The sequence below is a fragment of the Typopeltis vanoorti genome, chromosome 5 (assembly GCF_054136105.1).
Source record: "Typopeltis vanoorti isolate ZY-2024b chromosome 5, IOZ_Tvanoo_1.0, whole genome shotgun sequence".
In the NCBI taxonomy this organism is placed as follows: Eukaryota; Metazoa; Arthropoda; class Arachnida; order Uropygi; family Thelyphonidae; genus Typopeltis; species Typopeltis vanoorti.
Genome location: NC_143553.1, coordinates 73,681,583 through 73,700,509, shown reverse-complemented (window position 1 = coordinate 73,700,509; position 18,927 = coordinate 73,681,583). Strand labels below are relative to the sequence as shown.

Sequence of the window (18,927 nt, the reverse complement as noted above, 5' to 3'; positions counted from 1 at the left end):
GTAGTAGACAGAGTTGAAGTTTAGAGGGCATATTGCTAAATTTGCCAAGATAGCTCATAGGATTATTTGGCTACAATACCACATGGATATAATGCCGTAGTTATTTGTCTTTATAAGGCCTTTATATGTTCAGGTCTAATCACCCTGGTGGGTTTCTTGGAGATGAGAAAGTAGTAAAGAGGATCCAGAGGTGAGTGACCAAGATGGCAAGTAGTCTACTGAACAGTCTCACCTTTTCTCCAATAATATTCCTATGTTTGTGCCTTTCACACATGAGTTCACGTGTGAAAGCTGCTCAAACTTTGATTATTTTAAAATGTGTATACATTTTCCTCTTTTAAAAAATAATTCTCACTTAAAGCTAAATGATTATCTATTTCATATCCTGTGTATAATATTTGAAACAGGAAGTGACATCCTGAAGTAATAAGAAGCATCAGGAATAACATAATCAATGTCTTTATTCTTGTGTGTTGATAAAGAGCATCAGTGGTTTATTAACATAAAAGGAAAAAAAATTGAACATTTTAATCTAATATTTTGCCTAATAGTAACTGAGGCATTTTCATGGATAACAAGAAAAACAAAAATTAAGAACACAAAATATTGAAGCATTCAAATATTTTGATTACTGCTCCTTCTGGAAACGATGAAATGTGGCATTTTAATTTAAACAAAAAGGGTATCTGAAAAAAAAATAAATAAATAAACATCAATTACAAACTGTCTATAAGCTAACTAGATTACCTTATTCTTCCCCCAAAAGTCAAAGTTTATCTATTATATCAGTACCTGGAGTATACAGAATAATCCAGGCAATACGCTTACTGTATTGTCTGACTACAGATGTGAGATGTTAAATTCTAAATGAAACAGAAGTTAAATCCATTTATGTCTCATTCAGATTTAACATGCAATAACATTCCTGGGGCCAATAATGGTATATCAGAAGAAATAAAGCTAATTGTATTTTATAAGCAACATTAGTAATTTATGTAAAACTTGTCTATGCATCATGTTGTAAATAATTATTGTAAATTTTCTAATGTTTAAAAACTATGTGGATTTTGTACAAATACTTGTGTACTGCTGAGAGAAAGATAATTGGATTAGACAATGATGGCCTGAAACTAAACACGTGCACCAAGTAGGATGCTCACGCGGGTTCCCTCCGTAAAGCACGCTAGGGGAGAGTGTGGCGCTAGGTGCTGGAAAAAGTAAGGTGTCGTGGGGAAAAGGGAGAGAGAGCAAGATGACGTAGGGAGGAAACATCAGGTGCATGATTTAAAAAGCGTAGCAGTGCTAGTCCCCCCCCCCATCTCCCTGAATTGGAGCAGTCATCGAGATAGAGGCCGTCGGAGCACACTGAAGCGTCTATGGCAAGTTCGCCAGTAAACAAATAGCGCAGCGAATCAGAGATCCCGATCAGCATGGAGATCAATACGCCATGCCGAGACAGTTGACCCGAGAACAGCGAGCCAGATTTACCTTTTTTTGGCAGAGATGTGTTTAGTCCGAGCCCATCAGTTGAATAGTGCAGATGAAATCAATTAAGAGAAGGATCAAGGAAACGAAGTTCTGCCAAGATGTATGTGATGGTCAAATAATTCCCCAGCCTTTGGTGGAATTTTGATCTGTTATATAATTGTATTGAGGGGAACAACTTGTAATTGTAAAAAGGATTTTATGTTTATAATGTTTCGATTAATGAAAGGACTTTAGTTATTATGCTAAAGGAACTTTAAGTTTTGGATGGAGGAATTGTGTGGAAGCTCGTTGAGATAACTCTGTTATTGATAAATGCAGACCTTTAGCATTGTTATGTGTAAAATGGATAATTAACGTTTGATAGAATTTCCTACTTGAAATAATGTTTTAACATATTATGGGAGAATTGGAAATTTTAGTTGAGTATACTCATTCCCTAAAGTTAGTGCAATTCTATGTCAGAGTTCATTCATAAAGTGTAAATTGTCTGATTTTGTAATTAAATGTTTTTCTTTAATATTAATTGATGTCTTGACTGATTTCCTTTCTATTGCACTGCTCATTAAGTTAGAACCAAGGCGGGAGGTATATGGGGGGCTACAACTGTGAAATGAATTTTAGTTATTTGATGAATTTAGAATTTAACGAAAGTGCTTAAGAGATATTAGACAGTGTACTAAACTGAGTTCTAGTTCCTTGATTTTGCATTGTTCAATAGTCTAGGATTTAGGGTGGCGCAGTATAATAGAAATTTTCTCTGAATCTGAAAAGGAACTGGCACTGAAACAAAGGAATTGGCGCTATCCAATGGCAATCTCTTTGTCTTCAATCCACGTGCACTACTCTTAAGAAAGTTTAACAGCCCAGATTAAATATTGAGATTGCATAGGAATTGATGCATCAAGTAAAGAACTTTTATTGAAATTAGGCTAAGGAAATTATATGAGGGAATAAGTCAGGATTAAGATCATAAACCACGATGTTAGGAGAGAAAAGAATAAATATTACAGACACATCTGTGCAGGGCAGAAGAAGGTGAATCCATTCCGCTAAAAGGGTTCTCAATAACGAGTGTTTATTATTATACGGTGGAAAATTAGCTTTTCATTTACGAAAATTCTAGTTTTAAAGTGGTAACTGTTTTGCTTGTACAACAGTTGGAAAATTTTATATAAAGTACATGATTTTGTGGGTTGTTGATGAATTTGTACATTGCCTTAATCTTTTCTTCCCTTCAACATGAATTGATTCTTCTTGGCATCACGCCAACCGCGGTTCTTGCATCTTTGGTCGGACAGTAAACTTGCTTACAGACAGTCTGGATGATCTGCAGCATCCAGATTAATCAAGCGGCTGCAAAACAGAAGTTAGGCCATCCGGTATGACTGCTAGATTTGTACGTAGCTCACGTGCTTTCTCTTTGTTTGCCTCCGTTAAACGTGCCCAGAACATATCCCAGACTAGCATGCTTTGTTGACGTAACAAGCTGCCTGGACGTATGTTCCATACTTGATCCAGTGACAATTGTACACCTTCTTCATCCATCCAACCTTTCTGATTGGTGCGAACAAAGACACTTGGTGGAAATTTCATATGCTTCGGAATTGTCTTCCTTTTAAATATCACTGTTGGCTTTAATTTGGTTCCGTCTGCCATGCATGCTAGAACAACGGTAAAATGCGTTTTTTCATGTCCCGTTGTTTTTATGAGGACACTCTTTTCACCAACTGAGTTTACTGTTGGATTCCCAGGCATATCAAAGTACATGGGCATCTCATCCATATTGCCAATTTGGGAAAGTTCATATCCATGACACTTCAGTAATTTTATGATAAATTTATGGAAGGACTCCACTTTTTCTTCAAGCTGCTTTGGTAACTTCTGCACAATTTTTGTTCGGTGTCGTAATGTTAATGCTTTGCATTCCATAAATCTGTTGCACCACCCAAGCGAAGCAAGAAAAGATGAAATACCTGGTGTGTCCTTGAATTTACCATTCTTGAGTTGTAGAGCTCGAAAATGAATCGCATTTCTTGTTACTATAATGCCATCTTGCCGTCGCATCAAAATCCATTAATTTAGCTCTGCTTCGAGTTCTGGAAAGGATGCTAAATCTCCACGATCGGCACGTTTCGTTTTGGGGATTTTTTCAGGACTCTCATAGCAACACTGTTATTATGTTCTTCTGCAAACTGCACGACACGCAATTTAAATCTAGCACTACTTACATTACTGGCTTTATGCACAGATACGATGCACATTTGGTCGCCGAATGCGAGTGGGTCAAGTAGATTTGGTTGCATAGGCATTAGGTAGTATATTGTGTGTGCAAGTCTAATAAGATGTTAGATTTTTTAAGATCTGCATATAATGAGAACCCCTAACTTTAGACCATAAATTTTTCGCATTATATGCGATAATATATGGTACATTGTGATTAAGACTACTGATACATCATGAAATTTATGGAAACAACTACCATGTTAGAATAAAACTTTAGTTTAATATAAACCAAAATAAACACTCTGTGTTTATTTTGGTTTATACTGATGTATTTGGTTTATTTCGATTTATTCTGATCACTGTGTAACCATGAAAGGAATGAGACTAGTGATATTTCTGGAGCACTGCAACATATACAGATGTATATTTTTAAAGTGGAGACATTTAGGTTTCATATGACATTCAATTTTTACAAAAAATGTTGTGACATAGACCTTGCCAGAAATCACCTGGATAAAGCTCTCGATGCTTTCCAAAGAAAGATAGATTCTAAAATATTTGAACACCTGAAGTGCCTTCTTAATACAGCTTATTATAAACCTAAATTCAATGAACTGTTTACTTACTTCAAAAACTTCATAGGCTCAACAGTAGTTGTACATCAGTATCAAACTGACATAAAATGTAAAGAATTTGGATCAGTCATTCTGTTTTTAAAACAAAAATTAGTTAAAGAAATTAAAGACTCCTGTAGTGAGTCTTCTTCTAGATACTTAGTTATTTTAAATGAAGAGAAACTCAGCCATTATATGAGATGCATAGATAAAAATCAGAAGCATTTGTTTACATAATTCCTCTCCAAAACTCAGTTGTAGTGTACTTTGATAAATTAGATAGTAATCAGATGGTAATTGGTTAACAGGTATTGAAACAGAAGTAGCATGTAACAAGCTGGGAAAAATCTAGTGGCAAAATTAAAAAGAAACATGCCAGATCTTACAAATGATTGCACATAATTTGAATTTGATAATTAAAATTCTATTAAAGATGTTTCCTTTGTTGCTAAAATAAAATGGTACGGTGTGCAGGTGTACACACACACCTTCTGTCACAATTCGTACTATGAGCAAGTAAACTTTTTGTGATCAGTAGACTTAAGTGGCATTTCTGGAGCCCTGAACACACACACACACACACACACACACACACACACACACACACACACACACACACACACACACACACACACACACACACACAAATGTCGCTCTTCACTCTGCCTATGACTTTATTTTGCAATTTGATTTGTTAGCCATGAACAATATTTTTCATCCACTTTGTTTTGTAATCCTACCATTATGCAGTGCAAGTCTATTTCATTCAACAGTATTTCTAGTTCCGACAGTTGATGAGATATCAGAATCACATCATCAACAAACAGAAGTACTTCAAGATTCTCTCAATCTATATTTAAACCACTATCCAGGTGTTTTTGAGAATGCTTTCTAGGCCTCAATCAAGAGACCTGATGAAGCATACAAAAGTTTGATGTTTGACCTTTAAAGTAAGCTTATCTAACCCCTAACTCACCCACAGTACTAATACTAATGTTCTATAGGTTTATAACCTATCATTAGTTGGATTCACATAAAAATAAATAAAAAATAAGTCATACGTGAAGACAGTAGTTCTAGCTTTGATAATTTTATTTTTCACCCACTTTAACATAACATTTCCCAGCTATCCCAAATAATCATAGCAATAGAATCTGGAGCATCCAAAAACAAAGGTAAAGTATTTCTCATCTTATCTATTCTTTTAAAATTTCAAAATCTAGTTTGTTTGGACCACCTGAAATCATTTGGCTTTTTAAATGAATTTACTGAGAGCAATTAGACCTGATCATGAGAGACCACAGCTTAAATTAACAATGTAAAACTTGTTGATTTTACATTATCATTTTTGTCTTGATGTTATTAATGTTACAAACTAAATAAAATCACCGATTTATATTTACAAAGTGGCATAGTGCAACAGCCAGAAGAAGAAATACAGTAAGATGGAAGAATAATTTACCTAATTTTTTATACATTACTTAAGTTTTCAGTACTTCTTTATGAACTAATTTGACCAAAATGTTGAACTACAGTTTACTCTCACTAAACACTATTACCAACAAACTTCTACTGAAAAATCCCACTGAAACTCACTAGCACAATACTGTGCTAAAAAAAATCCACTATAGCAGACTATTCCTCCTTACAAGTTTGCTGAGAGTTGAATGGGAATATCACTGCTAGTATTAAAATTTTAATTTCATAATAAATTTTAAACATTTTCAAAAATTTTATTTTGAAAACAAATGAATGAAATGAACATACCTCCAATACCAGGTGCTCTTTCCTTAATTGCTGTTAAGCTACCCAATAATCTCCTATTCATTCCCTAAAGACGACAAGAATATTATCATCTAACTATGCACTAGACTAAATTAAAGATATGGCAATATTTAAAATCTTTGAAACCAACAGGTTCTAAGTTATTAAAAAGTTCAAATAATTGCAACTCTCTGCAGTGTCACTGATCAAGCATTATCATCTAAAAATATTTAATGAAAAAAGTCTAAAAAGAAATAGCTGCAAATAATAATTATTATATCAAGCAAGTAAATGGCATTTGCTTTTGAAATTGAAAAGTTTTGAAAGTAGTCAAGAACACAAATTGTGCAGTATGAGCTGCCTCAGTAATTGCAGCACTGCCCAATAATCCATACATAAACCTTATAATAATAGATTTAAAATTAAGATGACAGCTGTTTCAAACTGTTCTTTTCTTGGAGATCAGGTAGAAATCCAGAATACCACGCTGAGTGTAAGCTCAGTGTGGTATTCTGGGCAAGTTTCACATACCACAAGAGTTCACTTAATAAAAAAACAAACACATGACTTTCAACATACACTGACTGAGATACTGTGAATTTCTGCTTAATGTCTGAAGAGAACAAATGGTTCGAAACAGCTATTAGGCCAGTGAAATCATGAATGAGGAACATTAACAAAAGACAACTGATGCCAATGATTCATATTTTCATAAGCTATCAGTCCATTCTCAAAATCTTTTACATTTACAAAGGTAAACATCATTTGTCTACCTGGCATAAAATAATAATGGATATTTATTATCATTTCTTTTCACAAACTAGAACCCTTCACCACCAGTTTAGTAATGAAGTTACAAATAGCACCCAACAGTTTATCAAAACTACTTTGGATTTTAATGAAGTTAATATGGAGATGCAGTTACTATTAAAGGCTAACTGAAAACCAAACTCTTAAGATATGATAAATGCAATTGATTTCAAACTAAGTAGTATTACTGAAGCTTGGATATCTTAAGTAATTTATCCTTAATATAACAGTGAGAAAGAAGATGAAACACACTGAAGTAAGAAACAGTGTGATAAAACAAAACAGAAATAGTCTGTAATAAGATAATTTACATACACTATCCTTCCAAAAGTTACTGGAAGTTGCTCCCAAAAGCAGAAAAATGGATATGACTGAGCAATATGCAAAGTTTGTAGTCTATAAAGGAGATCATTTTGCCCGAAATAATGGATTATGACCAAAAAAGGATAAACAATAACCAAGGAATTGGAATTAGTAAAAAACAAAAATATTAAAATAGTGGTGATAACAGGAAGAAAAAAAAAGTTATATAAGTGGAGTAGGCCATTTTAATTGATAATAATGGAAAAATAAAATATGAAAATACACTTTTGTAAATTATTTTATTATTAATAGCATCTATAACTGAACTATCATTATTAATTATAAATTGGCTCCATGTGTAAGAGATTTTATAAGTTTACAGATGAAATTAAACCTTTTCAGATTATTTAGTAATTCTAAAATAGAAAAAAACTAAAAAAAAAAAGGAAAAAAGAATAAAAAAGAAGCATGCAAAGTGCATCTTATATCAATTGATTAACAATTTATCTTTAGGTAAACTTTAAAAATGATAATTTAGGAAATAGCCTCTAAAGTTCTTAGAAAGAAAAATATTAAAGAGAAAAACAACTGGCATACAGATCATTCCATCAAAAACAAAGGAAACAGAAAAAATACAAAAAAAGAAATATAGCTAAATCCACAGTAAAGAAAGCTTACTAAAAGCTTAATAAAATAGTTGATATCCATGAAAGACAAGAATTATTATCACGTGGTACCTCCAAGGAGTCCAAAGACTCATTGTGGGAGGGCACACTACTCAACTCAGTCTCCTCTACTTAATCCTCCAACTACACAATGACATTACTCCATCAACATGCATCTACTGTCCACCAGCAACACCAACAGTATTTTTTGTCCATAAGTTGCATGTGTTCTCACAGCTGATTTGTTTCAATAATTTGCCAATATCTTCAAATTATTGGAAAATTAAATAATGAAGAGAGATATACCATATTTCAATACAAGAGAAGCAATGCACCAAACATTATTAGAATTTATTGTATGATCTATATTTATTAATAGAAAATAATGAAAAAATCTGTACAGACAGAGAACCAAATCAGATTGGAAGAAATGCAATAAAAGTTTTAAAACATAGAAAATCAATTCGATTACACAGCATAAATATAGTTTCAGAAGTATGGTGGAAGATATTTAAACCAAAGATTCTTAAAAGTTAATAACTGTTGGAGAATATGGAGTTCCATCAGACTGGTTAAAACTAAGGTTATGAAAAAAAGTTGCAAAATTAATTATTCTTATATCCTTTTAACTGTTGGTCAACAAACTTTTAAGAGTGAACATATAAGTTAAGTACCCAATATGACATTACCCTCCTGAGCTCATAACTGGCATGTAATGGAACTTTTACCGTTGTCATATTATAAGTACAGAACACAAATGTGGAAAGGCAGCTGCCATAAACATTTGTTATCACTCGGCTGACTTCAAAGGATGAAACTGAAGTGAAAAGAACCTAAAATTCTAACATTTTAAATTGTTATAAACATCGTATCATGAAAATCCAAACGTATGTTTATTGTTTTCCATAGAGAAAACCAGATCAGTGTAGAAACTAAATATTCATTCTGTGAAGCAATTTTAACTAAGATTATGAAAAAAAAAAAAAAAAAAGCAAAATTTAATTTAAAACAAACAGCATACTTTTTTAACCTTCCTACCGGCTAGGACGTCTATAGACGTCCAAATAAATCTGGATAAGATTCAGCCCACCTGTTTAAAGAACCTGGATAAGAAGTGCAATTTGACTGTCATGTCCATTAGAAGGTGTGATAAACCCTCACGCTGAAGAGAAAGGTTAATCGGATTATCTCCCGTACAATAAAAAGAGAAAACAAATTTATATTTGTTTTCTCTTTTTATTGTACAATACAATTTTAATTTCTGGACAAAATAAAGGTCTTGCATAATTTCTTCACTTAACCAATTTAATTTTTTATTTTTTTGCGCTAATTTTTTTCTAATCGCTACTAGACAAAAGATTTTTCTTTGTTCTCGAAGAAATTAATTCACGATAATTATTTGGAATATTCTTTTAAAAAAAGAAAAGAAAACCGGCTCCAGGTTATATTAATTTTATTTTTGTACAAAACCATCGAAATCGAATAATACTTAGCAGATTTCCTTTGTGACACACTTGAGCAACTTTGCTTTATAGAGAATAACATGAAATTCTTTAATCATATTACTAAATATTTTCTTCATGTTGTATAGTAATCTGTACTTTCACTTTCTTGGTTTCCTTGTATAATTGGTCATTACAAAATGAAATTAACAGTTATGATTTAAATTTATATTGTCTGCATAATTCAGATATTTTATTCTCCAATTTTTAAAGTAAGTGATACATTTGCGTACTTTTATCATTCAAAATATGTATATCAAATGTGAAAGTTTATTTCCATATTTTTACAATAGAATTGAACTTTATTTCGCCTCTGATAGTTTAACCCCCCCCCCCGTTGCATTACTATCACACACCCGAAAACTGTTATGAAACATAGGTACAGTTTTTATTTAATTCGTTATTTTTCTCTAGTAATTGTTCCACATAACTTTAATTTTTCGATACTGAAACTATGTGGTGATTATTATAAATTAGCAAATTATAAATCAGACAATATACATATTTCGTGATTATTATAAATCAGGAAATTATGTGATATTCGGATACAGGTGAAATTAATATTTAAAATCACTGTCATCCTTCAAATGCAATATCAGAATAAAGAAAGTGAAAAACCCGAAGTTTCGAAATACATTTCGAAAGCCCGCTCTCGAAATGCATTGGTCTACAGACTGGATTCTGAACACGCCAATGTTTCGTGATGTTATGACTGAAAAACAATTCAGTCTCATCATGAAGTATTTGCATTTTCAGAATAATGAAGAATACGATCAGGCAACACATCCTTGCCCAGTCCTCAACAAAATTTATGATTTTCTGATGAAAATCCGTCAAAAATGTAGATCACTCTACATTCCTGAGAGAGACTTGAGTATCGATGAAAGCCTTATGCCATTCAAAGGTGGACTGAAATGTAAGCAGTATATTCCCAAAAAGAAAGCGAAGTATGGAGTAAAATTTTTTATGCTTTGCGAATCGAAAAGTGGATATCCTTGGGATTTCAAACCTTATACGGGAAAGCAAACTGTAATCGAGCACGATAAATATTCAGATCTCCCCTTGTCGATGCGTGCAGTAATGCAGTTACTAGACCCTTTACTGGGGTCTAGTAACTACATTACTAGATCCTTTACTGCATTATAATGGATAATTACTATATATGTGTCCTGAACTAGCTGATTTGCTTTTACAGCATCTTACAGATAGTTATGGTACTGTAAATGCAAAAAGGCGAGATATGCCTCCAGATCTGGCTTCAGGAAAGCTATCGAAGGGGGAAATCCGAACTTATCAGCGAGGGAAAGTCTTTGCACTACGTTGGAAAGACAAAAAAGATGTTTTTCTGCTATCTTCCCTGCACAATCCGTGGAGAAGCATGGTTTGAAGAAAGAAAAACCCATTGCTGTGTGTGCATACAACGACGCTATGGGTTGAGTCGACAGGTGCGATCAGCAGCTATTATTCTACTCTGTAATGAGGAAACAGCATAAAAAATATTACAAAAAAGTGTTTGGACATGTTATTTGAATTTTGAAGTGTTTGGATTTTGTTATTTGGAACAGTTTCCTCCTGTATAAGAAAAAATGTTTGTCTACCATAACATATCTAGAATACAGAATAGAAATTGCGAAAGCATTGCTGCATGCACATGCACCTTCTTCAGCAAGCAGAAAAACAGGAAATCCTGTCAGACATCCGAGGTTGAACGCTGCTAACTCCAACCATTATCCCGAAAATCTACCACCAACGGCTAATAAAAAAAAAACCTCCACGCAAATATTATGTATGTAATAAAAAAAATATCAGAAAGGAAACAAAAATCTGGTGCCCTGAGTGTAAAATTGCTTTGTGTGTTTACCTTTGCTTCAAGGTGTTCCACGCTGTTCAAGAATTTTAAATTCTGAACAGTATGAAATAAAAAATGTTTGTTTTCAAGGCCATCAAAGCAGTCCTTTTCAGGACTACAAATATTGACAGAGGGATACCCGAATGCACTGTTTCTTTTTCATCTTGAAGGCTAATTTTTCAGTTCTTTTTTGACACAGAGAAACTGGAAAGAGTATTCCAGGTAAAGTATTTCATCAAAAAAATAATGAAATAAAATCTACCCTATATATATATATAAAATGATAAGCTTTTTTATGTCATGTTTATCGAAACGTTTTGAAACTCAGGGGCTACCCTGAGTTTCAAAACTGTTTTACACTAAAATGAATGGGTATGTTCCCCAACTGATTTACGTTTGTAACAGCTGTCTTGCGAACGATTTATGAAATAAATTATCTGAAATATCCGCAGATTGCTTAGGTCTATATCCCCCCCCCAAAAAAAAGAAGATTATCAAAGAAAAGGTGCATATGCACCTTTTCTTTGATAATAATTCAAATCCTCTTTTTCAAGATAATTGTATGATTTAATTTCTAACTTTTGATAATAAAAGTGAAACTGATCATTATAAATTAAGCAATTATTTTGGCATAAATAATGTATAAGCATGTAAACGAAATATCAGTATTTCTGTTAGATATAGGTAATCAACAATTGAAAAGGAAACAAGACATTCTTGACATATTCTGCACTACAGCCTGGGGCACTTTAGTGTTCTCCCCTTTCTTCTCAATAGCACTGAGAGTAATAAGCCTTCAACTTTTCCTCCAGCTAAGAGGATATTACCAAGTACTTAGAAGACGTAGATTATTTCAGAAATAGCTTCCAGCAGCAGAAGTAATATTTAGATTTTTTTAAAGAAAAACAAACAAAAATAATACTACTGAACTTTCTTTTGTGTGGTATGCATATAAACAATTTTGCATGGTGAAAATATAGCATATTATTTCTAAAATTTCACATAATTTCAGCGGGCAGTAGAACAGCTGGTTTTAGATTGCAAATAAATAGAACAGAATTAGAAGTTTCACAATACAATCTGATTGCCGTATATCTTTTGTAAAAATGGTAAAATGAAGTAATTGATTTTGAATGCCGTCTAGAAAAGCTTTCAAACCTGTGAGTTCTAGGAGAGGATAAGGAGTGGGGGAAGCATTAGAAAATCTTCAAAATGAAAAAGAATTTTGAATCATTCCGTATATGATATTTTTCCCATTATATTTTCAACATATCTACGAGGATGTGCACTAGATATTATCGTAATATGCATAATACAAATAAATAAATGACGAAGGCGAAGAATCACTGCTAAATATCATTGGATATAAATTTTTGATACCAAAAAGACACACAATCGGAAACCGAGTAATGCAATGTAGCATTTTAACATTTTTTTATTTTGTCTTTATGAATAACAAAAAATCGTTTCTAAAACTGAAATGTGATGATCCATATAATGCTATTTCGCTAGAAACGAAAGAAAAAGGACATATTTATTTCAATAAATATTGTTTAAAAATATAAATATTTGACATAATATTTTCAAAGCAAACATTTGAAAATTCTGAAGTTCGAAAAAAAATTATTCAATTATTATACGTAAAGTGAAAGATCAATCAGTGCAACTCTTCCGGTGCACTGATTTGTAGAATTACCAAGTATTTATAAGACGTAGATTATTTCAGAAATAGCTTCCAGCAGCAGAAGAAGTAATATTTAGATTTTTTTTAAAGAAAAACAAACACAAATAACATTAACAGAACTTTGAACTTTCTTTTGTGTGGTATGCATATAAACAATTTTGCATGGTGAAAATATAGCATATTATTTCTAAAATTTCACATAATTTCAGCGGGCAGTAGAACAGCTGGTTTTAGATTGCAAATAAATAGAACAGATTCAGAAGCTTCACGATACAATCTGATTGCCGTATATCTTTTGTCAAAATGGTAAAATTAAGTAATTGATTTTGAATGCTGTCTAGAAAAGCTTTCAAACCTGTATAGAAATTTAGAGTAGTTATGCAATTCAGTTCTAGGAGAGAATAAGGAGGGGGGGGAAGCATTAGAAAATCTTCAAAATGAGCAAAAATGTTGAATCATTCCGTATATGATATTTTTCACATTATATTTTCAACATATCTACGAGGTTATGCACTAGATATTATCGTAATATGCATAATACAAATAAATAAATAAATGACGAAGGGGAAGAATCACTGCTAAAATATCATTGGATATAAATTTTTGATACCAAAAAGACACAATTGGAAACCGAGTAAGGCAATTTAGCATTTTAACATTTTTTTTTTAATTTTGTCTTATGAATAACAAAAAATCGTTTCTAAATCTGAAATGTGATGATCCATATAATGCTATTTTGCTAGAAACGAAAGAAAAAGGACATATTTATTTCAATAAATATTATTTAAAAATATAAATATTTGACATCATATTTTCAAAGCAAACATTTGAAAATTTTAAAATTCGAAAAAAAATTATTCAATTATTATACGTAAAGTGAAAGAACAATCAGTGCATCTCTTCTGGTGCACTGATTTGTAGAATAAAATACACCAAATTCACTATCACTAAATAGATTCATTGCAAAAGCTGATCAGTGGGCATTTCAGGATTGATTTTTTTTTCGCATATGTGAAATTGGTTTCAATTTTTGGGAAGAGACACAATAAATCATTTTAGAGGCAAGAAAGGTCAAATAACTTAGGACAGTAAATGAAATTCTAAGCAACACAATAGACGTAAAGACAGGGGGAGGGGACACAAAGGTCACTCAGCAACAGTTAATCCACTAATGCTATAGAGTGCCGTAACGAAATTAACGGCGGAGGAAGGTAATGGCATGATAAAAGGTAGAATGCCGACGAAGTTTTGATCCATGAAAAAAGCTAGGGAGTGTTGGATATTTCATCCACACTGGCCGGTTGGGAGGTTAAAGCTTCGACATAATACACCCTTGGACTAAGTGTAATTAGGAAAAATTAACAAATAATTCTGAGATTACTTTTCTCCCCCAGGAAGATATAGTATTTATATGATTACATAAATATTGTATCTGCTTGTGTTTTGTTTTTTGCATATATCCATCCAATCCATGACTTCTTTGTCAAAATAATAAAATAAAAAGTCATACTGCAGTATGTAATTTTCTCTTATTTTGTCCTACCATTAGTAACAAGCTACAAGTACAAAAGGACTAGAAACATAAAAATATAGTATATACAGCTTATCTAATGTTCACATTTAAAATTAAACTTGTATTATAAGAAATATTGTCTTTCTTGCTTTCAACAGCACTAAGATGCAGCTACAAAACAAGTTTAAAGTAAGCCAATACCCCCCACCACCACCACCACCTCCTTGAGCATGATCATGGAATTGCATGGATTACTTCTCTTATTGTTAAAAATGCTGTACTAACACTGAACAAAAATTTATTCTTGATGTTTTATTTGCACAATCACAAAATACTCTGAATTTATTTTTCTGAGCTTTAATTCAATTTAAAATTTAAATAATGCAAGCAAATGGTAGGATAATTAACACAGACAGCCAACACATTAAATAAAACTCCTCCCACATATCGGTCAATAAAAGTGGATACATATTGTTTAATAGAAAAACAGTTGTAGGTAGGAAATGAATTAAAGTTTGGGTATGATGAAAATGGGCAGGCTGTTTATATGAAGTGGGAGATCTATTATATGAGTTAATTTTGTTTTATTCTTTCTTAACGTGTATTCAATATATTCATTCCATTCAACAATTTTTGAAACTGCTTGCAGTAAGTAAGTGAAATAAAATAAAATAAAACAGAAATAATGCTTTAGAATACTGTAAAAATCTCACTTAATCATATTTTACTTATGTTTGCTTTGTTATATATATACTTCCTAGTGTCAATTTCATAAAGATTTTTAAATTTTATAACATGATAAAATAATTTAAAAAATAAAATAAATAAATATATTTATTTGCATTTAGTAATGGAATTAATTCTACACATTAGTTTTACCAGAGTTGTCATACAACCAGAGCATGACCTGGTTATGCAGAGGTGAGAGAGAGGAGACTTAAATGTATTTAAAGGGTCAACTTGCTTACCATAGTATTATAATCCTCAGGGAATTACACAGAAATGTGCACCTATTATTAAGAGAGAGACCTCCAGGGAATCAGGGACTCATCAAGGGAGACCACGAATTACATGCAATAGCTATCATACATCTTCTCGAATTCATTCACACTTCTTGCACACACAACATCCAATGGCAATCCATTCCAATCACATACCACTCTATGAGATAAAAATCAACATCTTTCCCCTTTGGGAGCATTCTTCCAAGGATGTCCCTCTTGCTAACTACACTCTTACTCAACCTCTAAGGATGACTTCTTGTTCTCCCCCCCCCCCCTCAACCAAGTCTTGAAACATTTCTCCTGCAATCCTATAAAAGCCTTTAAGTAACTTAAAATGTTTTATAATCATATCCCCCACTTTTTTTTTTGTCTATGAACCAATTTTTGCAATCCACAAACAGAGTTTGTGGATTGCAAAGCGTAACAGAGTTCCATCTACAAAATACAGCATCATTGTGTAGCTATTCCCTTTATCCAACTCAATTATCTCTCTATCATAAAAAGATTACAGGCATATCCGATCCATTACAAAGCTAAACTGTCCTTCACAGAGTATTATATTCTTATCCACCCAATCCTGAATTCTCTTTCTGACCAACGTTTAATTAGATCTGGGCTTTGCCAGAGCTGAGACTTAAATTAAACAACTAGTCAAAGGCATCGCCAGTTCCCCTGCACATTCTCACAAAATGCAAGCTGATATCCCATCCAATCTCCCACAGCCATATATGCATTCAGATCTCCAAATATACTAAAAACCTCCAATTCTTCGACCTCTGTTCTTACATAACCTGTCCCTTTGTCATTATCTTCAGATGGATGATATACCCCCCCCCCTTGCAAAATGATCACTCAACAATTATGTCTGCATCCATTAGTTCTCAACCACCTGCACTCATTAAGGTCATCCTCCCACAGTCATTCTTCCTTTTACTTGCCATATAATGGAAAAACTCTTTGAGATTTCCTTTTGCCTATTGATTCTCAATCTGATTTTGCCTTCCTTATCATGCTGGTCATCTTCTTTATATACCCTCCACAACATTTTCTTTGTTTGCAGCTCATGCTTAATTATACTACTCATTCATCTAACTCCTATCTTGAAAATGTTTTATGTGCATCTTTTTTCTGTTCACGAATGAGAAACTGTGAAGTTAGTTATTCAAACACAGTAAAATGTATCACACCTTTGTATATTAGCAAGAATCCTATGTGATTAAAAAGAAGCAAAAAAAAAGAAGTTCCAAGAAGTAAGACAGAATCTGCAGTAACATTCTATTTCTTGGAACTGATTTCAAAATTGTGCGATTGTTTGTATTACTACTGCCAGGACAATCATCTTCATGCTTGCTAAAAGATACATGCAAGTATAATAGTTAAGTGAGATCTTTTACTTTTTATTGTTGTTCAGAGATATATAAGGTAAGACAAATTGAACGAATGAGTGAGCATAAATAAATAAAACAGAGGATAAAGAAAAGTGATAAAATAAATGTTGCAAAGGAAGTTCCCATGTGGTCAAGTGAAACTACAGAACTTTTAGCTAAATGCCAAGTTTAATTTGCCTTGTATAGTATTTATTATTATTATTACCACCCCAAGACCTCATGGAGTCAAAGACTCATCTGGGAGGTCCTTTTATCACACACACACAGCTCATCATTCCGTGTTTTAAACACATTCAAACTCTTTGCGGACACCACATTCTCAGGCAAGGCATTCAAATCATTCACAACTCTGCATGATAAAAACCTGCCTCTCATGCCCCTACTCACACCCTCTTTATACAGTTTCCAGGGATTACCTCTGGTTCTTCCCTGATCTCCCACTATTCTCTGTAAAACTTCTCCAGCACTGATCCTATAACAACCCCTTACCAACTTGTAGGTTTCTATCATATCTCCCCTCTTCCTCCTGTCCACCAGACTCTGCAAATTACATCTTCTCAATCTTTCCTCATACTCGACATTCCAGAGGTCAGAAACTACTTTAGTCAGTCTCCTTTGGGCTCTTTCCAACATCTCTTCATCCTTCAGGAAACCCGGTGACCAAATCTGGGCAGAATAGTCCATGTGTGGCCTAATCAAAGCTTTATACAACGGAACAAGAATCTTCCTACTTCTACACGTCTGTGTCCTCTGCATCATTCCCAGAAGCCTTTGTGTTGGCTTCACAATTTTGGCGATGTGTCCCCTAAATTTTAGATCCTTATCCACTATCACCCCCAGATCTCTTATTTCCTCTACCACCAACAATATATTCTTACCAAGCATAAATTCTGCATCCCATCTTTGTTTTCCAAATTTTAAACCTTACATTTTGCAACATTGAACTCACATCCCCATTTCTGTGCCCAATCACTCAATCTATTGAAGTCATCCTGTAAGGCCACAACATCTTCACTATGATGTATATTTGATACTTCATATTTGATGTATCTCTCAGATTTAAATTTAACTGTGAAAGCCAGAAAATGAGAGAATTTTCTTTGAGCTCATATCTAGTAATTCTTAGAATGGTCATTTAATTATTCTTTGTGTATATTAAGAATTTATAAAGTTAGAAATGATTTACTAATTGGTATTCTACAGAAAATATGAATGTCAGATTTCCTTAGAGAGATAAAGAGAATTACCAAATATATGAGGGTTGTTTAAAAAGTTTGGTAAATTTCCAATAGATGGTGACAGAATTTGTTCCTTCATACCAGTGTTGGCACGTATCATCTTTTTCATGACTCCTGGCAAATTTTAGTCACATGCGACGCACAGTTCTAGTTTGGCAAACAAGTAAAATAATCATGTTTGCATTTTTCATAAAAATGGAGAAAAACGAGTTTAGTGCAGTGATAAAACGCTTTTATGTGAAGAAGTGGATGGCCATGCAGATCAAAGCCAAGTTAGATGCAGTTCATGGGGACTCTACACCAGCATCAGACTATTTATTTTTTGGATAAATGAGTTTAAACATGGTCGTAAGTCCATCGAAGATGAAGTGTGCTCTGGATGCACAACCGAGGTCACTACAAAGGAAATGATTGACAAAATCCATGGTATCATTATGGAAGACCGCCGAGTGAAAGTGCATGAGATTGTAGGGCATCTAAACTGAATGAGTGTATAATGTTCTGCACAAAAAATTGCACATGAAAAAGCTGTGTGAGGGGATGGGTGCTGCGATTGTTGACTGTCGATCAAACATGCATGCGAAAAGACATTTCAACACAGTGTTTGATGATGTTTAATCACAATAGCAGGATTTTTTGCATCGATTCATGACTGTAGACGAAACTTGGATCCACCACCATTACACACCTGAGTCCAAGCAGGTCAAAACAGTGAACAATAACCGGTGAAAGAGCACCAAAAAAAGCGAAGGCCGTTTTGTCATCTGGGAAGGTGATGGCCACTGTTTTTTGGGATTCCCAAGGAATTATCATAATAGACTATTTGAAAAAAGTAAGACAATAACAGGAGTCTATTATATGTCATTGTTGGACTGTTTAAAA

The 18,927-nt window shown here is 33.2% G+C and overlaps 1 protein-coding gene across 2 annotated transcripts in view; it reads right to left on the bottom strand.

The window, feature by feature from the left end:
• Positions 1 to 18,927, bottom strand: part of Tim17b (Translocase of the inner mitochondrial membrane 17b) — a 116,648-nt gene that overhangs the window by 64,428 nt on the left and 33,293 nt on the right. For both annotated transcript variants that reach the window (XM_090393175.1, XM_090393176.1), the window contains exon 3: positions 6,093 to 6,156. In XM_090393175.1, coding sequence (XP_090249301.1) covers positions 6,093 to 6,156 — 64 coding nt within the window. The remainder of the gene's footprint in view (positions 1 to 6,092; positions 6,157 to 18,927) is intronic.